This window comes from Bos mutus, chromosome 12, assembly GCF_027580195.1.
Source record: "Bos mutus isolate GX-2022 chromosome 12, NWIPB_WYAK_1.1, whole genome shotgun sequence".
Classification (NCBI taxonomy): Eukaryota; Metazoa; Chordata; class Mammalia; order Artiodactyla; family Bovidae; genus Bos; species Bos mutus.
Window position 1 is genome coordinate 34,147,921 of NC_091628.1, and position 27,350 is coordinate 34,175,270.

Sequence of the window (27,350 nt, forward strand, 5' to 3'; positions counted from 1 at the left end):
CGAGGCATCCTTCGGGCCTGATGGAGCTGGTCTGGGAGTCCGGTTCTGCGCGAAGCCCAGGCGAGGCCGCAGCAGCGGGCTTGGGGCTGCCCTTGGGCAGGGTCATCCTCGTGGGCCGTCCAGGTGAGGCTCCCATTCTTCCATGGCCTCCGCCCCCCGCGGACACCGGGAGGGACCCTTTCGGCCCCAGCCCTCGCCCTCTCTGCCGCTGCCCTCCCGGCCCAGATCTCCGTCCGTCGGTTTGTCGTCGATCTCCGTGAGTTCACGGTCAGTGGACCGAGGTCAGCCGACAGCTCTGGCCGCAAGGCTCGCACGTGGAGTGCAGCGCTCCTTCCTGGAGCGGAGGCCGACGGGGGGCGACGGGTCTCGGTCCAGTGTGAGGGCCCGCGCCGTGCCAGCCCCTCTCGCGGGTTCCCGGCCCTCGCCCGGCCTCGTGGCAGGGCGGCGCGTCCTGCGGTGCCCACTCCCGGCGCGCGATGGCGCTCCACGCGGAGGACGTCGGCGGGCGACGCTCTGGCCGCGCGGCCCCAGCCCTCCCGGAAGCGCGAGGTCACGTGGAGCGCGGGCGCTGCCCAGGAAACGCGGCGAGATGCTGTGCGCCCGGAGGCTGGGCGGCCTGCGGGCCGGGCTCCGAGTGCGGCGGGTCAGCACCGGCTGGTCCCCGGTGGGCGCCGCCTTCACCGTGCAGCCCCAGGGCCGCCGCCTGGACTGGTTCGGCGAGCGCGGGGTGAGCGGGGTCTGGGGGCGCGGGCGTCGGCGATCGCCTGTCCGCAGTAACCTTGGGGTCCCCGCTCTGAGGGGCTGGTGCCGGGGGCGGCCCCGCGTGCGGGTCCGGCTCCTGCCCGCGCGGACCCCTGCCCATCCGGCCTGCCCGGGTGAGGCGGGCCCGCCTGTGGTGTCACTACTCCGGGACGGGCCTCGGTGGTCAGTGTCGCTAGTCTCCCCCTGATGCTCGAGACGCCCTCGTCAGTTCTGTTCAAAGCTCTGGCCTCTTCTTTTCCTGTAAAACGCGGGACTGGCCTCCGAGGCGGCGCTGCCCACTGCGGAGACCCTCCCCGTCGCAGGTCGCCGCCTCTTGGTTGTCCCGGCGGTCTGTCCATCCGCACACACGCGGGGTCTGGCGAGCGGTAGACACTCGTGATTGGGTCCTCCTCTCTCCAAGCTCACTTTGTCGCAGCCTGGTTGGTGCACAGTGCGATGTTAGTCTCCGCTGCACACCACAGTAGCTCAGCTCCTTTTTCACGTTCTCTTCCATTGTGCTTGTCGCAGGATGTTGAATGTGGCTCCCTGGGCTCTACAGTAGGACTTGCTGCTTGTCCATCACTTCTGTAACAGTCCGCAATCACTGCTGGTCCCAACCAACCAACCAACCTCCCCGCCCAACCACCCGCTCCTGACACTCATTGAGTTAATGACTGGATTGAGGGCGGAAGGAAGGGAAGCTTGGAAGGGACTCACCTGTGCCTGCTTTACTTTGCATTTAGGGATTTTGCTCAGTTTACTTTGTTACTCTTGTGTTTTTTTTTTTTTTTTTTCATGATTATTTACTGTTGCTTCTCTTGGAAAGATGAATCGGGGATGTGGTTACAGTGGGCCTCATAATTGAGTTTTTCATATTTACACCCCCCGTTTTTTTTGTTTTAAAACTACCTTTGAATGAAATTTGCTGTACAAGCTTCCTTGGGGGTAAATAACGCTGGTATTGACGTAATCGATGTGAGAATCAGCAGGACCCGTGGGTACTGAGCAGAAAGGCATGAAGGGTTATGAAATAGAACTTCATCCACATGAAAGGTGGATGAAATAGAACTCTTTTTAGCTTTATTCATTTTTCTTTTATACATCGTGATTTTAGGTGCTGATAGCAGATTTTCAAATATGTGAGTTGGCTTTTATTTCAAAAAAGAAACCTTAAGACGTATGTATGAAAAAGACATATTTTCAACATGGCCATAACTAGTAGGCTGAGGTTCAGAATTCCTGAGAGGAGTGTGGGGCAGTGTGCTGAGAGGTGACAACAATCAGTCTGTAATTGAATCAGATTAGATCACTGTAAAGACCAGGGAAGGCTTTGGCCCTGATTCTGCTCTGCCCTTGTCTTTATTTTCTCCAACTCAATGTATTTTGAACAGAAGTTAACAGTTTCTTGCATCTAGTCTTGCAAAAACTGTGGGCCTGACAGGCCTCAGTTTCACCTCTTCGTATTCCCTGCCGTTGGCAAGCATCTACACATCTGATATGCACAGCTAAGCGTTTGGCCTTAGTTTGTCTCATTCCTGAGTTCCCACCTATGTCAGGCTCTGTGTTGGGTTGCTGGTTAAATTGATGGAAGATCAGGGTTCCTAGTCCTGGTGCTGGGCTTCTGCAAAGAGACTTTCCATTGCAAGCTGCAGTCCACGTGCAGAGAAACCGTAGGCTTTAGGGGTGCTTGGAGCACGTTCAAGTCCTGTCTCTTGCACTTGTGACCTAGTGACCGCAGACCTGTTCAACTTCTGAGAGTGTTTCCATATCTGTAAAAGGAGGGTGCTAGTTTGTGCCCTACGGGAGCCCCTGAAAGTCCATGGTGCACGTTCGGCACGCACTGCATGTGTAAGAAGCGCATGTGGGTTCTGAGTGATAGAACACTGCCTTCCCGAGTGTTGCAGCAAGTGTGATTGAACCAGTGCAAGAAGACGGTCCTTCCCATTAGATTAGTGATTTTTATCTTTGTCAAGGTGTTGGAGTGCTTTGGAAAGTATAGCATTTGCTGCCAGTTTCAGCCTGTGACTTGGTTTGGCATGTTTATTCAATCTTTTAAAGATATGTATGTTCCCAGTCGTCAACTTGTGGTCCCTGTTGCGTTGTTTGTGGAGTGCTGGGTGCCATGTCTGGACCTCACTCAGTGCCCGGCAGGGTCCTGAGAACGGAGTCCCCTGGTTCCTGGGTCCGAGCATCTATTAACCCCCTGGCTTCCATGAAGACATTAGGCCAAGGAGGGTTGAGAACTTGACCAGGGTCACACAGCGGATAGTGGTTACAGCTGCCACCTGTTAAATAAATGCCTTCTGCATGCCAGGCACTGCTAAAATGGTTTTTAAAAATGTGTGCCATGTAATCCTGGCTGTTCTGTGGTAGTGACAGAGCTGGATTTTGAATGTGTATCATTCTATTTTTTTTTTTTTTTATAAAATAAGAATTGAAGAAAAATTCCATTCCAGTGTCGTGTACGTGGAACATCTCGGGGAATGTGAGAGGGATACCTGTGATGACAGGTGTCGTGATGATAAGAAAGCTGAGATTTTCTGTATGAGATTTTCTGTACGAGAAAAGTGTTTGTCTGTAATACCCCCAGGTCACGTGCTCTGTTTTCAGTGGGAGCTGTTCTTTGGGTTCCAGGGTCTCTTTGGCGTTCCTGAGCTCAGTGCCCCAGAAGGATTCCGCGTGGCCCAGGAGAAGGCCCTGAGGAAGACAGAGCAGCTGGTGCAGCGCGTGTGCGCCACGCCGCCCGGGCCGCAGACCGTGCTCATCTTCGACGAGCTCTCGGACTCCTTGTGCAGGGTGGCCGACCTGGTGAGTGAGGTGCTGGGCCGGGGCTGAAGGCCGCCTCTTCCACTGCTACAGTTTCGTCCAGGTTATGAGGTTTAGTAGTGGGCTGCAAGGTGAACGTCTGAAGTGTTTGACAGCTGTTGGCCATCGTTTGCTATTGTGAAGTGAGCTATTGAATGGAAAGAATGTACAGGGAAAGGTCACAATTAGAACTTAAACTTGAGTATGTGTATGTAATCAAACAGCTGTATAACTGTTTGATTTGATGCAGTGAAAGAGGGATTACTCACATGGGGAAGAGTCTTCACGTGACAAAGGTTCTTCATTTATGAGAACTACTGAAATTCTAGTAGAATACTTATTTGTGCATTTATAATAAAATTCTTATAAAATAGATTTTATAAACCTGTTCAGGGATATCTTCTAGTTCAAAATAAAGTATTTACATCAAACGATTGTATAAAAGTGTCTTTCCCCCACACTTGGAGTTGAGATGGAAGTGCGCGCAGGTCTCCGCCAGCTGAGTTGGGAGCCGGACTCCTCTTGGCTAGGGGCCACGTCTCGAGTGGTCCTGTGGGTGAAGACGTTGTTGGGTGTAGGGGCCTGCAGGCCGCAACCCTTCCTGTCTGTACAGCTGTTCCTCCATGTTCATTCTCCATGGGGCCCCCAGGCAGAGCCAGGCACCAGGAACACAGCCACGTGAGGCAAATGCAGACTCCAAGCGTGTGGGGCTTGTGCTCTGGTGTGGACTGCTCGTAGCTCTTACACCCGACCCTGGCGAGGGCTGTACCTGGATGGGCTGATTTAACCTCCTTGCACATCCAGCTTCCAACAAGGAATGAGGCACTCGGAGAATAAGTCCCCCGGCCTGTGAGCCATGGATCTGGGCCTGAGTCCAGACAGTCTGACCACAGAGGCCGCGCTCTCACCATTCCAGAGGCTGGCTGCCACCTCGGCCGGACAGAATCTTCACTGGAGTGACAGGCAGGTCACCTGCCCATCTTGTGAGACATCGTATAGTAAGATCAGCTCCTTGCAGGGTCTGGTGCCATTCTGTGTTGACCCTGTGTGCACGTAGCCACCCCCATGATCAGGACGCGTGCCTCTTCCATCACCCAGAAACACTCCCAGAAGGTCACACCCACCTCACCACTCACCTGGCGATGTCTGACCTGTTCTCCATTCCTATAGTTTGTCGTTTCTAAAGTGTCAGGTAAGTGGAATCATATTTATCTTTTGAGATTGACTTTTTCCCCAGCATCAGTTCAGTTCAGTTCAGTCGCTCAGTTGTGTCCGACTCTGCTACCCCATGAATCGCAGCACACCAGGCCTCCCTGTCCATCACCAACTCCCGGAGTTCACTCAGACTCACGTCCATCGAATCAGTGATGCCATCCAGCCATCTCATCCTCTGTCGTCCCCTTCTCCTCCTGCCCAATCCCTCCCAGCATCAGAGTCTTTTCCAATGAGTCAATTCTTCACATGAGGTGGCCAAAGTACTGGAGTTTCAGCTTTAGCATCATTCCTTCCAAAGAAATCCCAGGGCTGATCTCCTTCAGAATGGACTGGTTGGATCTCCTTGCAGTCCAAGGGACTCTCAAGAGTCTTCTCCAACACCACAGTTCAAAAGCATCAATTCTTCGGCACTCAGCCTTCTTCACAGTCCAACTCTCACATCCATACATGACCACTGGAAAAACCATAACCTTGACCAGATGGACCTTTGTTGGCAAAGTAATGTCTCTGCTTTTCAATATGCTATCTAGGTTGGTCATAACTTTTCTTCCAAGGAGTAAGCATCTTTTAATTTCATGGCTGCAGTCACCATCTGCAGTGATTTTGGAGCCCCCAAAAATAAAGTCTGACACTGTTTCCACTGTTTCCCCATCTATTTCCCATGAAGTGATGGGACCAGATGCCATGATCTTTGTTTTCTGAATGTTGAGCTTTAAGCCAACTTTTTCACTCTCCACTTTCACTTTCATCAAGAGGCTTTTTAGTTCCTCTTCACTTTCTGCCATCAGGGTGGTGTCATCTGTATATCTGAGGTTATTGATATATCTCCCGGCAATCTTGATTCCAGTTTGTGCTTCTTCCAGCCCAGGGTTTCTCATGATGTACTCTGCATATGAGTTAAATAAATAGGGTGACAATATATAGCCTTGACGTATTCCTTTTCCTATTTGGAACCAGTTTGTTGTTCCATGTCCAGTTCTAACTGTTGCTTCCTGACCTGCATATAGGTTTCTCAAGAGGCAGGTCAGGTGGTCTGGTATTCCCATCTCTTTCAGAATTTTCCACAGTTTATTGTGATCCACACAGTCAAAGGCTTTGTTTGGCATAGTCAATAAAGCAGAAATAGATGTTTTTCTGGAACTCTCTTGCTTTTTCCGTGATCCAGCAGATGTTGGCAATTTGATCTCTGGTTCCTCTGCCTTTTCTAAAACCAGCATGAACATCTGGAAGTTCATGGTTCGCGTATTGCTGAAGCCTGGCTTGGAGAATTTTGAGCATTACTTTACTAGCGTGTGAGATGAGTGCAATTGTGAGGTAGTTTGAGCATTCTTTGGCATTGCCTTTCTTTGGGATTGGAATGAAAACTGACCTTTTCCAATCCTGTGGCCACTGCTGAGTTTTCCAGATTTGCTGGCATATTGAGTGCAGCACTTTCAACAGCATCATCTTTCAGGATTTGAAATAGCTCAACTGGAATTCCATCACCTCCACTAGCTTTGTTCATAGTGATGCTTTCTAAGGCCCGCGTGACTTCACATTCCAGGATGTCTGGCTCCAGGTTAGGGATCACACCATCGTGATTATCTTGGTCGTGAAGATGTTTTTTGTATAGTTCTTCTGTGTATTCTTGCCACCTCTTATTTAATATCTTCTGCTTCTGTTAGGTCCATACCATTTCTGTCCTTTATCGAGCCCATCTTTGCATGAAACGTTCCCTTGATATCGCTAATTTTCTTGAAGAGATCTCTAGTCTTTCCCATTCTTTTGTTTTCCTCTGTTTCTTTGCATTGATCGCTGAGGAAGGCTTTCTTATCTCTTCTTGCTATTCTTTGGAACTCTGCATTCAGATGCTTATATCTTTCCTTTTCTCCTTTGCTTTTCGCTTCTCTTCTTTTCACAGCTATTTGTTCTGCTTTCCCCAGCATAACAGTCCCCATCTCTGTTTTTTCCTTTTCTGGGAAGTTTCCTCCCTCCTGCTCTGGGTAGTCATACTTCTGATTATTGATCACCACACAGTCCCCACTGCAGGCGTCCCACTTGTAAGGAAATGGACAGGATATTCCTCCTGAAGGCTTTTCCTGGGAGTAAGGTGAGCTGTGCTTCCGGCTCCTTCAGTTGCTTCCTGGTTTGGGTTCTGTCCCTCCAGGATGCGGTTGTCCCAAGGGAGTGTGACAGACGTGCTGTCAGAACCTTCTCTTCTTGGTCGTTGCACTGGAACCTGAACGGCAGATGCTGTCAGTAGGTTTCACTTTCCTGAAAGCAGCTGTCGGCTTTGTGCTCAGAAATCCCAGAACTTTCAGTGTTTGTCTTTCTGGCTCCACTTTAATTCCAGTGTTCCATCATTTGTTCCACATTTTTACTTCTGCTTTTCCCTAGAAGATTTTAGCTTCTCTGCCCTGTAGCTTGTTCTATTTCTGAAGTTTTGTGTTTATGAAGTTTGATGATATTTAATTCAAAAAGGCTAGGATGTGACTTATACATGTACAGTTCAATTCAGTCACTCAGTCACGTCCGACTCTTTGCAACCCCATGGACTGCAGCACGCCAGGCTTCCCTGTCCATCACCAACTCCCGGAGCTTACCCAGACTCATATCCATTGAGTCGGTGATGCCGTCCAACCATCTCATCCTGTCATCCTCTCCCCCTCCTGCCTTCAATCTTTCCCAGCATCTTTTCCAATGAATCTTTTCCAGTGAGTCTGCTCTTTGCATCAGATGGCCAAAGTATTGGAGTTTCAGCTTCAGCATCAGTCCTTCCAATGAATATTCAGGACTGATTTCCTTTAGGATTGACTGGTTTGATCTCGCAGTCCAAGGGACTCTTAAGAATCTTCATCTTTGGGTTAAAAAATTCAGAGAACATTATATTTGAATTTTTAAGGTTTTGTCTGCTAATAAGATCAGTAACATATTATAAGGTGTAGATTTTATAAACTACATTTCCCACCAGCTGGTCCTTTGTTTTCTTTTTCTTAATTCAGTCCCTGTGTAACAGTATTGCTTACCTCATCGCTATCAAAAATGAGTTTTAAAATGGTGTTTTGAATGCTAATGTTGTTTGTAAATCCTACAGTGTGGAGACAAGTGATTTATAGAACTTGTTGTAAGCTTTACGCAGCTCACTTCTCAGGTGCGGTTCTACTAAAGCTGTCCTACTGTTGCGTCAGATGTCATTACAGGCTATGGTTTAAATGTTTCTATGTTGAAAACTATTTGATAATAAAATCAGGAAATTTTACTTCGTGGTGATTTATTTCCTGTTATGCACATGTTGTTTTCATGAGAATGAAGAATACATGTAGTACTTTTCAGTTTCCCCGCATTTTCCCCTGTAGTTAACATGAAGTATAAAATCTAGTTTTGCACATTTGAAAAAGAGGATTCTGGCTTAGTTAAATTCTAAGGTCAGAATAGCGGCCCTAGTCTTGTGCCAGGCAGGCTGCCCCTGGGAATTCATGTTGATTTAAAGGCAGCTGAGAACGTACCTTTGTCTTCTGCACAAAGGCTGGAGTGCAGTTCACTCAGCCTGGAAACCGCACCAGGCATCTGTTCAAACAGGAAGAGCCTCCCAGAGATGCTCCCTGGAGCCAGGTCAGTGTCCTTGTGTGAGAACCATGGTGTGAACGCTAGAAAGTTCTGGATTATTTGAAACCAGAGTGTGCTGTTTTGAACAATACAATGAGGAAGAATCTACTTCATGTTTAAAAGTTGGTAAAGTTTTCTTTGGAATGAAATGGACTTGGTTCCCAGGAATGACGGGATTCATGAACGTGCAGTGAGAAGGAGAATTCCAGGAATGGAAGTGCCCAGGTGAAGCCAGATGGCACATTTTCATTTTCGCCCTCAGACCCTGGGAGCAGGCTTCCTGTAAATGTCCTTTTGGTTTTGTGTCTCCTTTAGGCCGATTTTGTGAAGATTGCTCACCCCGAGGCGGCATTCAGGGAGGCCGCGGAGGAAGCCTGTCGGAGCATCGGCACCATGGTGGAGAAGTGGGTGTGCGCTCCCCGGGGGTGCTGGCCAGGGCGGGGTGGGGAGGGGGTGCCCACCGCGGGACTCTGGGCTGCTTCCCTGCCGTCCCGTCACTTGGTCCTCGTCCTATCAAGGGCTGGCACGGTGATCTGCTCTCGGGGTTGCTGTGAGAAGGGGAGACGGTGACTAAAACGCCTGTGATGGGGCGGGGGCGGGGGTCGGGCACAGCGGGTGCCCGGGATCCTCCTCCCGCTGGTTTATGGGCCCTTTAGCATCTCGGGCAGGTGGTGGTTAAAGCGCTGTCGCCCAGATGCTGGGTCCGCGGGGCGAGGCCAGTGGCTCACCTCCATGTGGTGGCCTTGCGGCCCCCGGGGCTGGCCCTGGGGAGACCATAAAGGTGACGTGGGTGGCGCGGCAGGCCGGGCTGGGGTAGAGTCTGTCGTTTTAAAGTGATTCTGAAGTAAACTAAGTGTGCTTGTTATGGTAACAGGGAGGGGGCAGGATGCCCGCCAGGAAGGGTGTCAGGCTCCCCAGCTGAGACATCAGGGCCTGTGTCTCTGAGACCAGAGGCGGCTGGGAGAGAGGGGCTCTTGGCGGGCGCGGGGGCTGCCGTGCTGTCCCCCACCAGCAGCTCTCGCCCTCTTGGGGACGGTGGCTGTGAAAACTGGCTCCTCGATGGGTGAACTGGTCTCTGCAAGCTGGGACCCCGGTGTGGTGACAGGGCGGGAGCAGGGGCTCCCCGGAGATGAGCGGGAGCCCCGGGCATCGGGCTGGACTCTTGTCTGCCGGGCCCTGGGCACAACCTGCACTATGGGCCCTACACTCCTGGCTCCGGGGTGGACGGCCGGAGCTGCGGCCTGTTGAGAGGTGTCCGGAGTGTTGGCCCAGTGTCTTCGCTTGACCCCTCGAGGCTGACTCTCGATGGGGGTGGGCTCAGGCCTTATCTGCTCTTCTGGCTGCAGCTGTTGCATGTGGCTTTAGGTTTATACTTTTACCTCCTAGGACACATTGTTCTCGCATGCTGCCTTCCCTGTACTAACAGTGGTTGTGCTATTCCTGATCGGAAGGAAGAAATGAAACAATGGCCCAAGCCTTTGGCCTCTGGCCAGGTTTGCGCTAGAACTTGACACTGTTCTCTTGATGTAAAGCCAAACCAGACGGTACTAGAAAATCATTTAATTTTTTTCATTTGTAATTTTTCTAGGTTGAACACAAATGTGGAATTATATCAAAGTTTGCAGAGGTTACTAGCTGATAAGAAACTTGTGGATTCCCTTGATCCAGAAACCAGGTACTGCTTCCTTTGTGTTCATTGTGCTTGTGACTTTGGACGTGAGCTTGGCAGCCGCCCCAGGCGTCTCTGCCCTCAGAGCCCGTCTGTCCAGGTGGTTTCTCCCGGGTGATGGACACTGCTCAGATGGCGTCCCTGCTCTGAGAGCTCTGTGCCGTCTCACCCTGTCCTCCTGCTTCTCTTGGCCCTGTCGTTCCAGCAGCCTCTCCTCTGCCGGTGGGTCCGGTCAGCATCTCCCAGCCGCTGGATGGGAGGCTCCACGAGGGCGGGGCCACGTCTGTCCTGCTCCCTACGCTTCTCAGCATCTCCCCAGCCGTGGCCTGGAGGAGGTGCTGCAAGGCTGACCATTCTATTCAGCTGCATTCCTAAAGTTCCATCACAGATACAGCAGAAGATACAAGCAAATTGGATTCATTTACTGGTGGATGTCCAGATCCTTGAGATGGTCGGCTTTGATTCATACCATTTATTAGTTGAAAAGACCTCTTTTGTAGCTCAATATACAAATATATTTGATATAGGATTTTGTATATTATATTTCTTTGCTCAGATGTATTATAAAATATCATAGTTTGTCATTAACTCATCTATGTATCATTTGTATCAAGGCACAGAGATTAATTTTTTGTGTGAGCCTATTTGTACTTGTATATTTTTTTATTTATGAGACACTTGCTTGGTTCTTCCTGCTTCTGTTCTCCTGTCTCCACCCATGCCTGTGACCCCCAGTGAACCCTGTCCCCTGGCGTCCTGTGTTGATCTGATGTGTGGGTGACATGCTGGCCAAGAGGCAGGGAGGGGCTTTTCACCTATCTGCCTGTGGACAGGTATCTGCAGTCCTGACTCCCTTCAGCGATCCTGACGCTCACGGTACGGGTGAAGCAGGCTGCACCAGCACAGTGACCTGTCTTGATCGTGATTTTACTGTTACTGCTTCTGTTAGCGAGGTGATTTGAAGTTGAATGCCTGCTATTTGTGCCGGATTTTACTCAGCTGCTACTGACTTTGAGTAACAACGGGTTATTCATAATCTGACTTTACTGAAGCTTTGCTTTCTTGTATTCAATGTATAGAAATGGAAGTGGACTGGTGGACCATTTGGGGTACGGAGGACTTGTGGTACCTGGACATGGGCCACATTTCTGTTACCTTTCTTTTGTATCTCTTTTTGGCTGCCCTGGGTCTACCTTGCTGCTTGTGGGCTTTCCCTAGTGTGGCGAGTGGGAGCTACTCTCTGGTTGTCTGTGGGCTTTGCGTTGCAGTGGCTTCTCTTGTTGTGGAGCACAGGTTCTGGGACACACGGGCTCAGTAGTTGCAGCTCCTGGGCTCTAGAACACGGTCTCAGTAGTTGTTATGCACGGGCTTAGTTACCCTGTGGCACGTGGGATCCTTCCAGATCAGGGATTGAACCCATGTCTCCTGCATTCGCAGGCGGATTCCTCACCACTGAACCACCTGGGAAGCGCACATTTCTCAATGTTACTAAAATGCCAATAGGATTCTTAAAATAACAGAATGATAAACACATTGAGAAAAATAAGCTGGGTAGAAGATCTGTATTCTAGAAAAGAAGGATGCCTTGTGAGTGGGCGGAAACAAGACTTGGAAGTGATGATTACTGGGCTGTCATGGCGCTTGTCCATCACTGGGAGTGTTGGCCAGCACCCAGGAGGCACCTCGAGAGAGACAGAGGAGCCTACAGTGGCTGAGATAGAGCATTAGAGACTCAATATCCATCATGATAAGGTCCTGTGTAGGAGAAATGGTACCATCTTATCATTAGTGCCTTCCTTGAAACACTAGTTCTGTGAGGTATCAGAGTATTGCCAGAAGGGACCCATTGGTCAGTAAGTTTGGAAATCACGCATATTAATACATTTTCCCCTCTTGGAAAATCTCAGTACATCAGAGTCTCAGAGAAGCCTGGCCATAAAGAAACCTGTTTCACTTGGGGTTGTCTAGAACCATCAAGAGCTTCCTTGTTTGCAGAGAATATAATAAGCACACTCTCCAGAAAACAGAATGGAGGGCAAGTCCTAGAGTCATGAGAGCCACAAAAGCTGTGAGGCAGCATGGAGTACACTCTGGAGGGCAGGCTGCAAGCCTGCACGCGCGCACGTATGCATCCATCCTGGGAGGCGTGAAAGATGTTTAAATGGAGAAACATGCTGTATTCTTGATAAGAAGAAATGTCAGCGTTATCTACTGGTCTCTAAGTTTGATAGTATCCAACTTATACCTAGGACGATTTTTATTGTTATTTAAAATGATTTTGAAGTCATAAAAAATATGCCAGGACAAGCAGGAAAAATCTAGTAGAGAAAAATGCTACAGAGAGGACTTGCACTGGTAATGAGACACATAAAGATACTATATTTAAAATAGCGTTATACTTACACCTGAAGAGTCCGTTAGTTCAGTGAGAGAATAGAGAAAAGTCTGACCAGACACAAATGCATAGGACTGTATTTAATACATGATAGAACTGTCACTTCATATCTGGAAGGAAAAGCTTGGTTTTCAGTAAGTGATGTTGCTGCTGCTAAGTCGCTTCAGTTGTGTCCGACTCTGTGCGACCCCATTGACGGCAGCCCACGAGGCACCCCCGTCCCTGGGATTCTCCAGGCAAGAACACTGGAGTGGGTTGCCATTTCCTTCTCCAATGCATGAAAGTGAAAAGTGAAAGTGAAGTTGCTCAGTCGTGTCTGACCCTCAGCAACCCCATGGACTGCAGCCCACCAGGCTCCTCCATCCATGGGATTTTCCAGGCAAGAGTACTGGAGTGGGGTGCCATTGCCGGCCAATGGAAAAGTAAATTAAGATTTAAATATTAAAAAAAAAAGAAATCCCCAAAGTGTTGATAACTTGGAATGTGGAAGATCTTTCTTCACGTGATACCAAAACCAGACACAAAAGGAAAGACTGATTTGATTGTATAAAAGTTGCAAGCTTTGGTGTAGCAAAGCCCTTCCAGATTTAAGAGTCAGGATAAATGATAGGGCAAGTGTTTGTTGTTTTGGTTGTTTAGTCACTCAGTTGTGTTTGACTCTCTGTGACGCCATGGCCTGTAGCCCACCAGACTCCTTTCTCCATGGGATTCTCCAGGCAGGAGTACTGGAGTGGGTTGCCATTTCCTTCTCCAGGGGATCATCCCAACCTAGAGATCGAACCTAGGTCTCCTGCATTGGCAGGTGGATTCTGTACCACTGAGTCACCTGCGAAGCTCAGGACAGGTGTTACTTATATGCTGAAGGATTAATATAGTTACTATGTTTTGATGCCTTACACATTACCTAAAAAGAAAAAAGTGAACTGTCTTACAGAAAAATGGGTATTCTTTTCCTGAAACCCTTATCCACAAAATAGGGAATAGCAACAGATGGCTGTTAAACGTGGAGCAGTGTGCAGTAAGTGTACACTGGTAATAGTTCTGTTCATTCAGCGTATCAGCACGGTCATCAGCAAGAAGAATGTCCCTATTGTGAAAAGTCAAGGAGAGCAGCAGAGTAGATCAAATACTTGGATAACTTAATCCAGAAAAAAGTAGTTAAAAAAAAAAATACTGCTGACAGAAAGACATGTTCCAGTTGAGCTCGGCTCCCGCTGTGTAGCAGGATTAAGAAGGAAGCAAACCATCCTCCTGAGCCCACGGAGTCTGTTTCCACCATGGCATCAAAGAGTGATGCTCTGAGTAGCTGCCACTGGCTGGACGAGAAACTGAGACTCTGATGCAGAAAGCCTTTGAAAAACTGTCCAAGCATAAACCATTTTATATTTTTAATGATTGGGATTTAGATGGAGTTGAGATAAGTAATTATCACAGTGGTGTTCACAGGTCTGTGCTCTGAATAAAGGAGTAAGCTCCTACAGGAAAAGCTAATCATAACTGTTTTTCACGTTCTGCAGTACACCTGATGGACTTATTTCAGCATAGCAGTCTTTGCCCAGGAGCAGTGTGGAGTAGAGTTCTGTTCAGTACACGTGCTGAGTAGGAGGCGTGGCACAGGTCCGCGTGCACACGTTCATGCCAGCAGGCGTGCGTGTGTGTGTGGTCCACAGTGCTTGTTTGGTGCTCAAGTGTAGTGTGCAACAGATACTGTAGAGGATAGACAGTTGAAAAGATGTCCATTTCCTCTAGGGAAAAAAATGCAGAAAAAATGGTCTCCTTGGAGTAACTCATTCATTTCACTCAGTCTAAGGCCTGTACAGTCTGCATGATGTATGTGATACCGTATCATGCACAAGGGGGCGTAACTCCCGGCCGGCCAGCTGTTTTTCCTGATTCCTGAGACATTAAGCTCCTGGTTTCAGAAAAATCATGTGTATGTGTGTTGAAACATCTGGCATTTTGGCAGTAAAGTTGAAAAGGATGGATTCATTTTGCAAAAAACTGATTTTGTTTAATTATCATTACCTGTTCTGACCTGGCACTTATTTTATTTATAGGCGAGTGGCCGAACTGTTTATGTTCGATTTTGAAATCAGTGGAATCCATCTAGACCGAGAAAAGGTAACTTCGTGTTTCAGCTCCTCTTGTTTAGCTGGTACTTGGTTGGTGTGTTGTCAATAACGTTCCTGAATGTTGAGTGCTCTATGAAAGCTGGCCTGTCACCTCGGTAATTTAGAATCAAGGAATGACTCGAGACAGTGGGGTGTTTCAGGTGTCGTGGAGGTGGGGTGAGATGGGCCGTGTCAGGAAGGACCACGAGTGAGGAGGAAACCTGAAGATGAGTGTCTCCACGCGGACACACAGAAGCGTCATCGAGACGCAGCGCAGGTGTGTCGTCACGTGATCCCTGCTCTGGACACACCTGCGAGATCCTTTCTGGTCACTTCCGTGTCTCTTCTCTGGGGGCTGCTCTTGGACAGGGCACGGGGGATGTGGCACACTTTTTAAGAGAACTCGACATAAAGCTGCCAACATGACCTGTAAGCCACGAAGGCCTGTGTTCTTGCTATATTCTTTCCAGGTTATTCCTTACTTACATTTTAAGGTCTCGTGAATATAATTAAAAAGTTTAAATTCGAGGAAGTGTGTCGTTAAGCAGTCATATAATAAATATAACAGTTTCAAAATATTTGCAGAGCTCCAAGTACTGTGTGTTTGCATGTTTAATTCTCCTTGAAGGATGAAATGACATGCTTAGCAGACTGTTGGCGAAGTCAGGAAACAGGTTTTATTTTTCCAGGGGTTGTAACAGGTGATCAATTCTTTGAAATAACTAATTTTATCACTTTTTTGTTTTAAGTAGTAAAGGCTTTGAGGAAAAATTTTGAAACTAGAGTATAATTTCCAGTTATCTTCATTGTCTTGTTTTTCCCCTGGTCACCAGTAGGTGGTGACAGATGGCCACATCAGAAACAAAACAGGCAAAGAGTAATCATCTGAAAAGTCATTTTCCCCATGAAGTTTGATTTTTCTATACTGAAATTTTTGTTACTAAGATACAGTTCATCTTTTCTAATGTCTTATCAAGGGTATACCTGTTCTGTTCATGTTTATATTTATCTTTTAAGAAATACGCTTGGTCATCCTTCAGGGTCACAGTACAGTTTAGCATCTGTCCATAGCCGTTGCCCCTTCCCCGGGAAGGCTTGCCTGTGGTGTCACGTGAAGCCCGTCATGAGTCCGGGGCCTGTTTGGCCGTCCCGTGACGAGCAACTGAAGATTCCTCCTTGTCCCCAGGAGACCTAACCAGTTATGTGGGCAACGGTTTTTAAGTTTGATCCCAAACATGGGGTGCCCCGGTGACAGCACAGGTTCGCTCAGGAGCCTGTGTCCTAGGGGTGACCAAGGAGAAGATCTGCTCCGCTCTGTCCGTCGTGACTGGCACAGACTGGAAACTGCCAGATGCACAGCTGGGGCCTGTGGTCTCCCACCCGCCCCTGTGAAGCGGGTCCAGCCCACCCCACCTCGCCTCTGGGCTGCTGCCCTCCTGTGGCCACTCCAGCAAGCCTGGCTGAGCTTTGCAAGCGCCCTTCACCACACTTCACTGAAGAGCTGCGTTAATTGCACCTTCCTTCCCTTGCCCTTGTATCTCATCTCTTAAGGCTGAGTCTGGTTTCTAATCTGTGCCTCAGATACTGTCATATCAGACAGATTCATCCAGCCCACTGCTCCCTTCCTCTCTTAACTAGGGTGTTTTCGGAGCCAGGGAAGGACTGTACCTCCCGCTGTTCATTTCACAGACATGTTGTATGACCTAGACATGAACTAGAACTCCGGGAGTTACGCACATCTGAAAGTACAGAAGCGCTGTAGAAACATTAGGATGCTTCCTGGTGAGGATATGAAACACCTACCAAAAGCACAGAGTCAGCATTTGCAGACAGTTATTGTGTATTAAACATTATGATTCAGTATTCGGTATTCATTTTATCACTTAGTTAATACCTTACTAAATTAAAATTCAACTTTATATGTTGATTGGCATCTTTATAGATTACTGATTTGTTGTGAAATGTTACTTTAAATAACTTGACTACCCCCACATACAGCGTAAAAGAGCTGTGGACCTGAACGTTAAAATCTTGGATCTGAGCAGTGCATTTCTCATGGGAACCCACTTGCCCAACACGATTGAGAAGCGCCTCCTGCCCGAAGGCATCCGGCATCACTTCGAGCTGGCTGGGGACCACGCGGTGGTGGACAGTCTGCGCGCAGAAGCGCCCGACGACTTGGTGCGTGGGCTCCGTCCTCTGCGTAGTTCCGGCCTCGTCTGGGGCCATGGCTTGTGACCCTGAAATTCGGGGATCACATGATCACACCTTTAAAAATACATTAATGTTTACTAAGCACTAAAAATTGACTAGGGATGATTAATTCTGTGAAAAACTGTTTTTTCCGACTCTCTGCGACCCCATGGACTGTACAGTCCATGGAATTCTCCAGGCCAGAACACTGGATTGGGTAGCCTTTCCCTTCTCCAGGGGATCTTCCCAACCCAGGGATCCAACTGGGGTCTCCTGCATTGCAGGCAGATTCTTTACCAGCTGAACTATCAGGGAAATGGTTTGATTATTCCTGTTCTAAATAGTTCCTCATTTGCAAAGTATGGTGAGCGACAGCAGCGCTGGCCATTCCGGGGACTCATACTCTAATGCACGTAGTCTCACGTCACCTGGTTGATGGTGTCTCACGTGTGCCAGGTAGAACCTCGGCCCCCTGCCCCTCTGCCTGTAGCGGAGAACTCGGGCCAAGTGCGATGTGTCTCCCACACTCGGTGATGAGCCCAGAAGCTTCATCCAGCCTGTGTAAGGCCTTGTGTTTAAGCATTGCTTACCTGCAGAGTAAAGTGGTGGGAGGTAGCGTGTGTTATGATCATATAGGACTTTGTATCTTGGTATGTGTGTCTTTTACCATCCACTTTTTAAACATAGGTGCGAGAAGCTGCTTATAAAATTTTTCTTTATCCCAATGCTGGTCAATTGAAACGTCTAGAAGAGTTGCTCAGCAGCAGAGACCTCCTGGCAAAGTTGGTAGGATATCCTACCTACTCCCACAGGGCCCTCCAGGGAACAATCGCCCAAAGTCCAGGTGAGCCTGTTTACCCAACTCTTAAGGACAAAACAGGGCTTTTATGAAGCTGAACTTCTGACTCTAAATAGCTAAAGTTACTGTGCTATTTTTAATATACTCGGAGACCAGTTACTAAGATACTTTGTTTCTTTATTAGGAATGATTTTTAAACAGACCTAATCATTTGGAATATATTTGTACAACTAGTGTACTTTATGTGCACTTTGAGTAAGTCACTGAGTTAGACAAGGCTGTGGTCCATGGGATCAGATTGGCTAGTTTTCTGTAATTGTGGTTTCAGTCTGTCTGCCCTCTAATGCCCTCTCTCAGCGCCTACCATCTTACTTGGGTTTCTCTTACCTTTGACGTGGGGTATCTCTTCATGGCTGCTCCAGCAAAGCGCAACCACTTCTCCTTACCTTGGACATGGGGTATCTTCTCACGGCCACTCCTCCTGACCTTGGACGTTGGGTGTCTCCTCATGGCCAGTGGTCCTGACCTTGGACATGGGGTAGCCCCTCACGGCCGCCACTCCTGACCTTGGACATAGGGTAGCTTCTCATGGCCGCCGCTCCTGACCTTGGATGTGGGGTAGCTCCTCACGGCCGCCGCTCCTGATCTTGGACGTGGGGTAGCTCCTGCGCTGCGCAGCCGCCGCTCTTTGTCTAACTCAGTGAAACTAAGCCATGCTGTGTGGGGCCACCCAAGACAGATGGGTCATGGTGGAGAGGTCTGACAGAATGTAGTCCACTGGAGAAGGGAATGGCAAACGACTTCAGTATTCTGGCCTTGAGAACCCCATGAATAATATGAAAAGGCAAAAAATAGGACACTGAAAGATGAACTCCCCAGGTCGGTAGGTGCCCAATATGCTACTGGAGATCAGTGGAGGAATAATTCCAGAAAGAATGAATAGACGGAGCCAAAGCAAAAACAACACCCAGTTGTGGATGTGACTGGTGTTGGAAGCAAGGTCCAATGCTGTAAAGAGCAATATTGCATAGGAACCTGGAATGTTAGGTCCATGAATCAAGGCAAATTGGAAGTGGTCAACAGGAGATGGCAAGAGTGAACATCGACATTCTAGGAATTAGCAAACTAAAATGGACTGGAATGGGTGAATTTAACTCAGATGACTATTATCTCTACTACTGTGGGCAAGAATCCCTCAGAAGAAATGGAGTAGCCATCATAGTCAACAAGAGTCTGAAATGCAGTACTTGGATGCAGTCTCAAAAATGACAGAATGATCTCTGTTCGTATCCAAGGCAAACCATTCAGTATCACAATAATTCAAGTCTATGCCCTGACCAGTAATGCTGAAGAAGTTGGAAGTTGAATGGTTCTATGAAGAGTTACAAGACCTTCTAGAACCCCCCAAAAATGTCCTTTTTATTGTAGGGGACTGAAATGCAAAAGTAGGAAGTCAAGAAATACCTGGAGCAACAGGCAAATTTGGCCTTGGAGTACAGAACGAAGCAGGGCAAAAGCTAATAGAGTTTTGCCAAGAGAACGCACTGGTCATAGCAAACACCCTCTTCCAACAGCCCAAGAGAAGACTCTACACATGGACATCACCAGGTGGTCAGTACTGAAATCAGATTGATTATATTCTTTGCAGCCAAAGATGGAGAAGCTCTATAGTCAGAAAAATAAGACCAGGAGTTGACTGTGGCTCAGATCATGAACTCCTTATTGCCAAATGCAGACTTAAATTGCAGGAAGTGGGGAAAACCACTAGACCATTCCGGTATGACCTAAATCAAATCTCTTATGATTATACAGTAGAAGTGAGAAATAGATTTAAGGGACTAGATCTGTAGACAGAGTGCCTGATGAACTATGGACAGAGATTCATGACATTATACAGGAGACAGGAATCAAGACCATCCCCAAGAAAAAGAAATCCAAAAAAGCAAAATGGCTATCTGAGGAGGCCTTACAAATAGCTGTGAAAAGAAGAGAAGTGAAAAGCAAAAGCAAAAAGGAAAGATATACCCATTTGAACTCAGAGTTCCAAAGAATAGCAAGGAGAAATAAGAAAGCCTTTCTCAGTGATCAATGCAAAGAAATAGAGGAAAATAATAGAATGGGAAAGACTAGAGATCTCTTCAAGAAAACTGCAGATACCACGCGAACATTTCATGCAAAGACGGGCTCAATAAAGGACAGAAATGGTATGGACCTAACAGAAGCAGAAGATATTAGAAAGAGATGGCAAGAATACACAGAAGAACTATACAAAAAAGATCTTCACGACCAAGATAATCATGATAGTGTGGTCCCTCACCTGGAGCCAGACATCCTGGAATGTGAAGTCAGGTGGGCCTTAGGAAGCATTACTACGAACAAAACTAGTGGAGGTGATGGAATTCCAGTTGAGCTATTTCAAATCCTAAAAGATGATGCTGTGAAAGTGCTGCACTCAATATGCCAGCAAATCTGGAAAACTCAGCAGTGGCCACAGGACTGGAAAAGGTCAGTTTTCATTCCAATCCCAAAGAAAGGCAATGCAAAGAATGCTCAAACTACCTCACAATTGCACTCATCTCACACGCTAGTAAAGTAATGCTCAAAATTCTCCAAGCCAGGCTTCAACAGTACGTGAACTGTGAAATTCCAAATGTTCAAGCTGGTTTTACAAAAGGCAGAGGAACCAGAGATCAAATTGCCAACATCTGCTGGATCATGGAAAAAGCAAGAGAGTTCCAAAAAAACATCAATTTCTGCTTTATTGACTATGCCAAAGCCTTTGACTGTGTGGATCACAATAAACTGGAAAATTCTTCAAGAGATGGGAATACCAGACCACCTGACCTGCCTCTTGAGAAACCTGTATGCAGATCAGGAAACAACAGTTAGAACTGGACATGGAACAACAGACTGGTTCCAAATAGGAAAAGGAGTATGTCAAGGCTGTATATTGGTCACCCTGCTTATTTAACTTATATGCAGAGTACATCATGAGAAACCCTGGGCTCGATGAAGCACGAGCTGGAATCAAGATTGCCAGAATAAATATCAATAACCTCAGATATGCAGATGACACCACCCTTATGGCAGAAAGTGAAGAAGAACTAAAGAGCTTCTTGATGAAAGTGAAAGTGGAGAGTGAAAAAGTTGGCTTAAAGCTCAACATTCAGAAAACTAAGATCATGGCATCTGGTCCTATCACTTCATGGGAAATAGAAGGGGAAACATTGGAAACAGTGGCTGACTTTGTATTTTTGGGCTCCAAAATCACTGCAGATGGTGACTGCAGCCATGAAATTAATAGACGCTTACTCCTTGGAAAGAAAGTTATGACCAACCTAGACAGCATACTAAAAAGCAGAGACATTACTTTGTCAACAAAGGTCCATCTAGTCAAGGCTGTGGTTTTTCCAGTAGTCGTGTATGGGTGTGAGAGTTGGACTATAAAGAAAGCTGAGCACCGAAGAATCGATGCTTTTGAACTATGGTGTTGGAGAGGACTCTTGAGAGTCCCTTGGACTGCAAGGAGATCCAACCAGTCCATCCTAAAGGAGATCAGTCCTGGGTGTTCATTGGAAGGACTGATATTGAAGCTGAAACTCCAATACTTTGGCCACCTGATGCGAAGAGCTGACTCATTTGAAAAGATCGTGATGCTGGGAACGATTGAGGGTGGGAGGAGAAGGGGACAAGACGACTGAGGATGAGATGATTGAATGGCATCACTGACTCAATGGACACGAGTTCGGGTAAACTCCGGGAGTTGGTGATGGACAGGGAGGCTTCGTGTGGTGCAGTTCATGGGGTTGCAAAGTGTCAGACACGACTGAGCAACTGAACTGAACTGAGTAAGTCATACTTTTTATTTCATTGATGAATCATTGATGATGATTTGCATTATTTTTGTTTTAACTCAGCTCGTTTCTGTGCTCAGCCTAACCACACTGGTTAGAATTAGTGTGGGAGTGGATGGGTGATCAGTGCTCCTGCTGGAGGCAAGGTTGAGTATAGCCCAGGTCATATAAGATCCCTCCTTTCAGAGAGAAGAGGGCTGCTTCTCAAGGTTGGAGGTGGGGAGCGTCTCTCTGGGGGTTTGTGAAAAACTTACCTTGTCATTTGTTGAGTTCTTTATGATTCATCACATATAAGAGAAAATGTATCACAATGAAAACGGTGTAATTTTCAAAGGCATTGATTAAATTACAGTTACACTTTAGACCCAAGTCCGCAATAGGGTGTCCGTGTCGGGGGGTTGTTCAGACTCGCTGTATTTTCAGGGTTGAATCCACACGACTTGGTGTCGGGCTGAGTGGGAGGAGATGGCAGTGGACACCATGCGTTTCCGTCCGTGCTACTGGATGGAATTGTGGGGTCACTGGGAAAGGCCTGCCGGGGGAGGGTCACACTTCCTGCAGGCTCCATGCTCTCTCTCTCCATCTGGTGTCCAGCCCTTCTTTCTCTGTGGGGCCCATAGCTTCTCCCAGGTTTTCTTGAAGCCACCTTGCCTTGTTTCTTTCTCTCTGATGTGGGTCTTCGGGGTCCAGACGGGGTTCCCACATTTGAGGAGGAGCACAGAGGAGAGTGGGAAGGAGTGGGCACAAGTGGAGAAGGTTTGTGCTCGGGGAGTTAGGTTTGAGCAGGGCTGTCGGTGGTCAGCGGCAGGGGGCACCATGAGGGGCGCAGAGAGCAGCTGCAGGAGAGGGGGCGGGAGGGCACGTCTGCTGTCGGGAGGCTGCAGGGCTCCAGGCAGCTGGTGGCTGCGCACATGGTGAGACGTCACATTCAGGCACCTGAAGGGAGAGCCAGGCTTGCGACTGAACCACTGGGAAGACAGGGAGTCCTGCCGATGGGGTTGAGGCAGGGAGCACGGTGGTCCAAGTTCATGAGATGCCGGTCGGTGTGCAGGTGGCAACCAGGGTGGGCGATGGATGGGACATGCTGGGACGAGCGCCCAAGTGGCAGCCAGCAAGTCCACAGCTCACGGGGTGGTCCGTGGGAAGGTGTCTTGGAGCTGGACTCTGCACACACGGTTGTGTATGGTGTGACCTGTGTGCTTGGGGGCTGCAGTGTTTAGTTGGGGAGCTTGGACAGGGCCACGTGAGGATAAATCTTAATCCTGGTCAGTGTCCTTTAGTGCTGAACGCACTGACTAGGCACCACAGGGCCCTAGGGTTTTAGGAGCTCAGGAGGTTTACAGACACTTGGGTGGCTGTGGAAAGTTCCATGAGGAAAGTGAAACTGGAGGTGGGCAGTGGGGGCCAGTGGGCAGAGGGCAGGGAGGTAGGGCGAGGCCTGGCAGGCCATGGCAGGTGCCCCAGGACCGGCGCGTCAAGGGCCTGTCTTCAGGAGCTATGCGACTGCCTTCAGGCGGTTCAGACTCACTGCTCTTCACAGGACAGTGTTCCAGGTAGGTAATCAACGTAGATGTTTCCTGTTCAAGAGAGCTAGAGAAACAAAATGGGTGAACGTCAGTACAAAATTAATTATTTTCAAATAAAAAGCACACACAGATAAATGTTTGAAAACAGTACCCTGTGCCCACTGGTTTGACATCCTGAAATAAGATTTTATTTTGAGCTAAATAACAGTTTTTTGCTAAAAGTCTTAGCACCATCTAACACGACACACCAAGCTGCGTTTACGGGTGGGATCTCTGTTGATGGTGACGAGAGACCATGGCTTCCTGTAGCAGGTCCTTCCTTCCTCAGCCTTTTATTTACTCAGAAACAAGATAAACTGAAGAGGGCAAAAAATTAAAACCATGTAAAAGATCATCTGAAAACATAAAAACAGCATTTGTAGCTTAGTCTAAAATATGTATGAAAAGCTCTATACACATGCTATGCTATGCTAAGTCGCTTCAGTCGTGTCCAACTCTGTGTGACCCCATAGACGGCAGCCCACCAGGCTCCCCCGTCCCTGGGGTTCTCCAGGCAAGAACACTAGAGTGGGTTGCCATTTCCTCCTCCAGTGCATGAAAGTGAAAAGTGAAAGCGAAGTCGCTCAGTCATGTCCGACTCTTAGCAACCCCATGGATTGCAGCCTACCAGGCTCCTCCATCCATGGGATTTTCCAGGCAAAAGTACTGGAGTGGGGTGCCATTACCTTCTCCGCTATACACATGAATCAGGCCTAAAAGTGCTAAATTCAAAAATTCTCGTGAAAAATTTCCTGTTATGGGAAATAATCGTAATTCCACTGCATTGCTTTTATGGGTTTCTGCAATATAACTTACTATTGACTTATGACTTATGGCTGAAGTATTTTAAGTAGTTAAAAAAAATTCTGGCAGCTTAAATTTTTTAATACTGGAGTACAGTCAGTTAACAATGTTGTGATAGTTTCAGATGAACAGTGAAGGGACTCAGCCACGTATATGCATGTATCCATTGTCCCCCAAACTCTGCTCCCATCCAGGGCTGCCACATGACATTGAGCAGAGTTCTCCATGTTTTACAGTAGATACTTGTTGATTGTGCATTTTAACTATAGCAGTGTGTACATGTCCATTCCAAACTCCAAACTCCCTAACTGTCACCCCTCCATCTGGGGCAGTAGTTAGTTCTATAAGCTTGTCTCTTTCTGTTTTCTAAGTTCATTTGTATCATTTCTTTCTAGATTCCACATTAATGGATGTCATACAATATTTCTCCTTGTCTGTCTGTCTTCACTCAGTAAGACGCTCTCTAGGTCCATCCATGTTGCTAAACATGGCATTATTTCATTCTTTTCAATGGCCGAGTAATGTTCTGTTGCATACATATACCACGTCTGTCTCCGTTCCTCTGCTTGGACACTTGGGTTGCTTCCACGTCTTGGCTGTTGTAAACAGTGCTGCAGTGAACACTGGCGTGCATGTATCCTTTCAGATCATGTTTTTCTCCGGGTATATGCCCAGGAGTGGGACTGCAGGGGCGTGTGGGAGCTCTGTTTTTAGTGTTTTAAGGAACCTGCGTACTGCTCACCACAGTGGCTTCACCAGTTTACATTCCCAACTGCAATGTTGTAGGGAGGAGAATCTAAAGTTCTAATGTTCTAATTTTGCTACATTTTCTTCCAGTATAGATCCTGAACAGATTATATTCTGCTGTGTATTTAAAAAGAAAAACATTTACTCAGAAAAACATTGGTTTTTAAAATCTGATGTTTCTAAATTGTGCAGACTTTTATGAACAAATCAGTCTAGCTATCAAAAAAACTGAGAAACTTTTTTCCTTTATACATATAGATATAGAAAACATATAAATAGATATAGAAATAGATTGAGATTTTGGATGATTTTCTTTTGCTTCCTGTTAGCTCTTTTTTTGGGGGGGTGGGGGTATCATCTAAGGCTCTGGAGTTTATGGTGTCAGCTTTGATGAACTTTAATTTAGAAGTGTCGAGTATGAGGAGCCGTGCTTTCCTTTTAGATTCCATCACTTTAAAGACACTGTATTGTATGGATTTATGGTCACAACATTGTAATTTTAACATGTGTTCATTTTATTTCATGTAGTTAAACATATTTTCTTTGGGATTTTCATTTTAGAGACTGTCATGGAGTTCCTTGAGAAACTGTCTGACAAACTCTCCGAAAGGTTCGTTTTTTTTTTTTTAATTTCGCTTTTTAGAGTACACATGATTTAGCTTTTCTTCTTCTTTTCTTTTAAAGACTTTTAAAGATTTATTAAAAGAATTAGGAAGTGACCCATGAAGAATATGGTGTTGGCACATCGGGTCGGATCTTACACTGACAGTGAGCTGTACTTTGAAAGCTCACAACCCTCCTCTGGGGGTGACTGTCCCGAACGCTTGGGCCGTCCTCTGTAACTAACTAACCAGTCGTCTTCAGGAACTCATTACTGAGGTGGACTGTTTAAAATCTCCCAAACCTTTTTTGAAACTATGTATTTTAGCTTGTAATGAGCTGGTCACCTAGTCTTGCTCTTCTTTGGGCATAAATAACGGGTGGCTCACATCTGCTGTGTTGTGTGTTAGAGTGCCCAGTGTTTGTAGCTCAAGGCTCTCTGCTCTTGGTGGTCCCTCTGCCACAGTGCCGGCCTTCCCCCTGCCCAGCCCCCCTGGCCTGGTCCTTGCCACTCTGGTCGTGCTTCTCTGCGGGCTGAGCCCCCAGGAGCCTTCAGAACCCCAGCACGAGGCCTCCAGCACGAGGCTCGGCAGGGTCGTGGAGGACCTTGGTCTTGGCTCTCCTGTGGAGCTGTCTAACCCCTGTTCGCTCCTTGACTGCACCCGCATGTTAAATTTTAGCTCCAATTTTCAGTTTGCGTTATAAACTACTGCCTTAGAACCCAGTCCTCTCTACTTTGCATTATATTTATTAGTTCTGAAATGATCTTTCTTATTCTTAATGCAGTGAGCTGTTGTGGCTTTGATAGAATGAAGTAGTGTCAGTTATGCAGTTATGGGAGAATTTATTCTACTTTGCTAGTTAAGCTTTATTTGTTCTTTTTTCACTTGTTTGTAGCTATAGATATTTTAAGCAAACATTATCTTCAGATTTTTTTAGTGAAGATTTTTAAATTACATTTAGTGAACTATATTTTTTAATTATAGAAGCTAATTCTAACCAAAACTTCATATTCTGTAAATATTAAGTCCATGTGTGATTATGGCCCAGCTGGTTTTTTGATAGGGGAAAATGATAAGTGGTAATCTTAAGTAAAATCTTCTTTTAGAGAAATTAAATTGTTAGTCTCTTTTTTAAAGTATAGCAAAAAGTAGTGATTTGAAGCTTACTGATGAATACTTTGCATATTCTATAACACTTAAATTTTCCAAATTTTAGTACTTTAAGACAAATATCCGCTTTTTAAGGTAAAAATTACAGAAGTTTACTGATGTATGTATCACTGTCTCTTCTAATACATGTAAAATTTGGATTAATACTAGTTTACATTTTTACTACAAATGACTACTACTATCATGATTACTGGAAAGGAGCAGAAGCAAACTCGTCTTTTATAATCTACTTGTGAAAATTTTGTCCTCACAACTAATGATAAACCTGTTTTACAGAACTATGAAAGATTTTGAGATGATTCGAGGGATGAAAATGAAACTAAACCCTCAAAATTCTGTAAGTGGCCATGCTGAGTTTCTTTTCCTTTTACTATTTATTTGTCTCCCTGGGTGTTAGTCGCGGTGCGGGGGACCCTTGGGGTGGGCTCTGCAGTTGCGGCTCGCGGGCTTAGTTGCTCTGTGCCGTGTGGGATCTTCGTTACCCAGTCAGGGATCGAACCCACATCCCCTACGTTGGCAGGCGGATTCTCCACCGTTGGATCACCAGGGAAGTCCAGAGGTATTTCTGTTATAAACAGTCTGTTGGCTGAGGGCTCTGTCTTTTGGCGCTGGGAACCATTTCCCGCTCTGCGCTGTCACCACGGCCCTGGCTGCGGTCGTCTCTCTTCTCCCAGGTGACGCGTGTGCCTGAGGAGCTGGTTTTCTGGCCCTTGTCCTGCTCCCTTCTTGTATCCCAACTGCTTTCCTGGTGCCGCGGCTCTGAGTTAGATGCTGGAAGGCCTTGGGGCTCCTCCGGAGGGAGTTTTCTGATGGGCCTTGTCTGCCCCCGCCCCCCCCCAACCCCCCGCCCAGCTTTGTTTAACATTTTCAGAGAGTTCTCAGACTGTCTTCCCATTTCCTAGCTTTCCCCCCACACTCTGCTTGACCTGCGGGCCCTTTCTCTTCCGCTGCCCTGGGGCCCCAGCCATTGTCTTCTGCCCCCACCAAGGCCTGCAGTGCCCCTGTGCTCCTCTCACTCACTTGCTGCTTTGCTTTCCCTTCATTTATTTTATTTTTATTTTTTACTGAAGTGTAGCTGATTTACAGAAATGGCAA

At 47.2% G+C, this 27,350-nt stretch overlaps 1 protein-coding gene across 1 annotated transcript in view; it reads left to right on the forward strand.

Moving 5' to 3' along the window:
- The first annotated feature begins 226 nt into the window (after positions 1-226).
- MIPEP (mitochondrial intermediate peptidase) overlaps positions 227-27,350 on the forward strand; it is an 85,576-nt gene continuing 58,452 nt past the window's right edge. Inside the window, exons 1-9 of the mRNA XM_070380514.1 lie at positions 227-727; positions 3,376-3,549; positions 8,662-8,750; positions 9,935-10,021; positions 14,468-14,531; positions 16,520-16,702; positions 17,402-17,558; positions 25,045-25,093; positions 26,532-26,592. Of these exons, the coding sequence (XP_070236615.1) occupies positions 590-727; positions 3,376-3,549; positions 8,662-8,750; positions 9,935-10,021; positions 14,468-14,531; positions 16,520-16,702; positions 17,402-17,558; positions 25,045-25,093; positions 26,532-26,592 (1,002 nt within the window). The 5' untranslated portion in view covers positions 227-589. The remainder of the gene's footprint in view (positions 728-3,375; positions 3,550-8,661; positions 8,751-9,934; positions 10,022-14,467; positions 14,532-16,519; positions 16,703-17,401; positions 17,559-25,044; positions 25,094-26,531; positions 26,593-27,350) is intronic.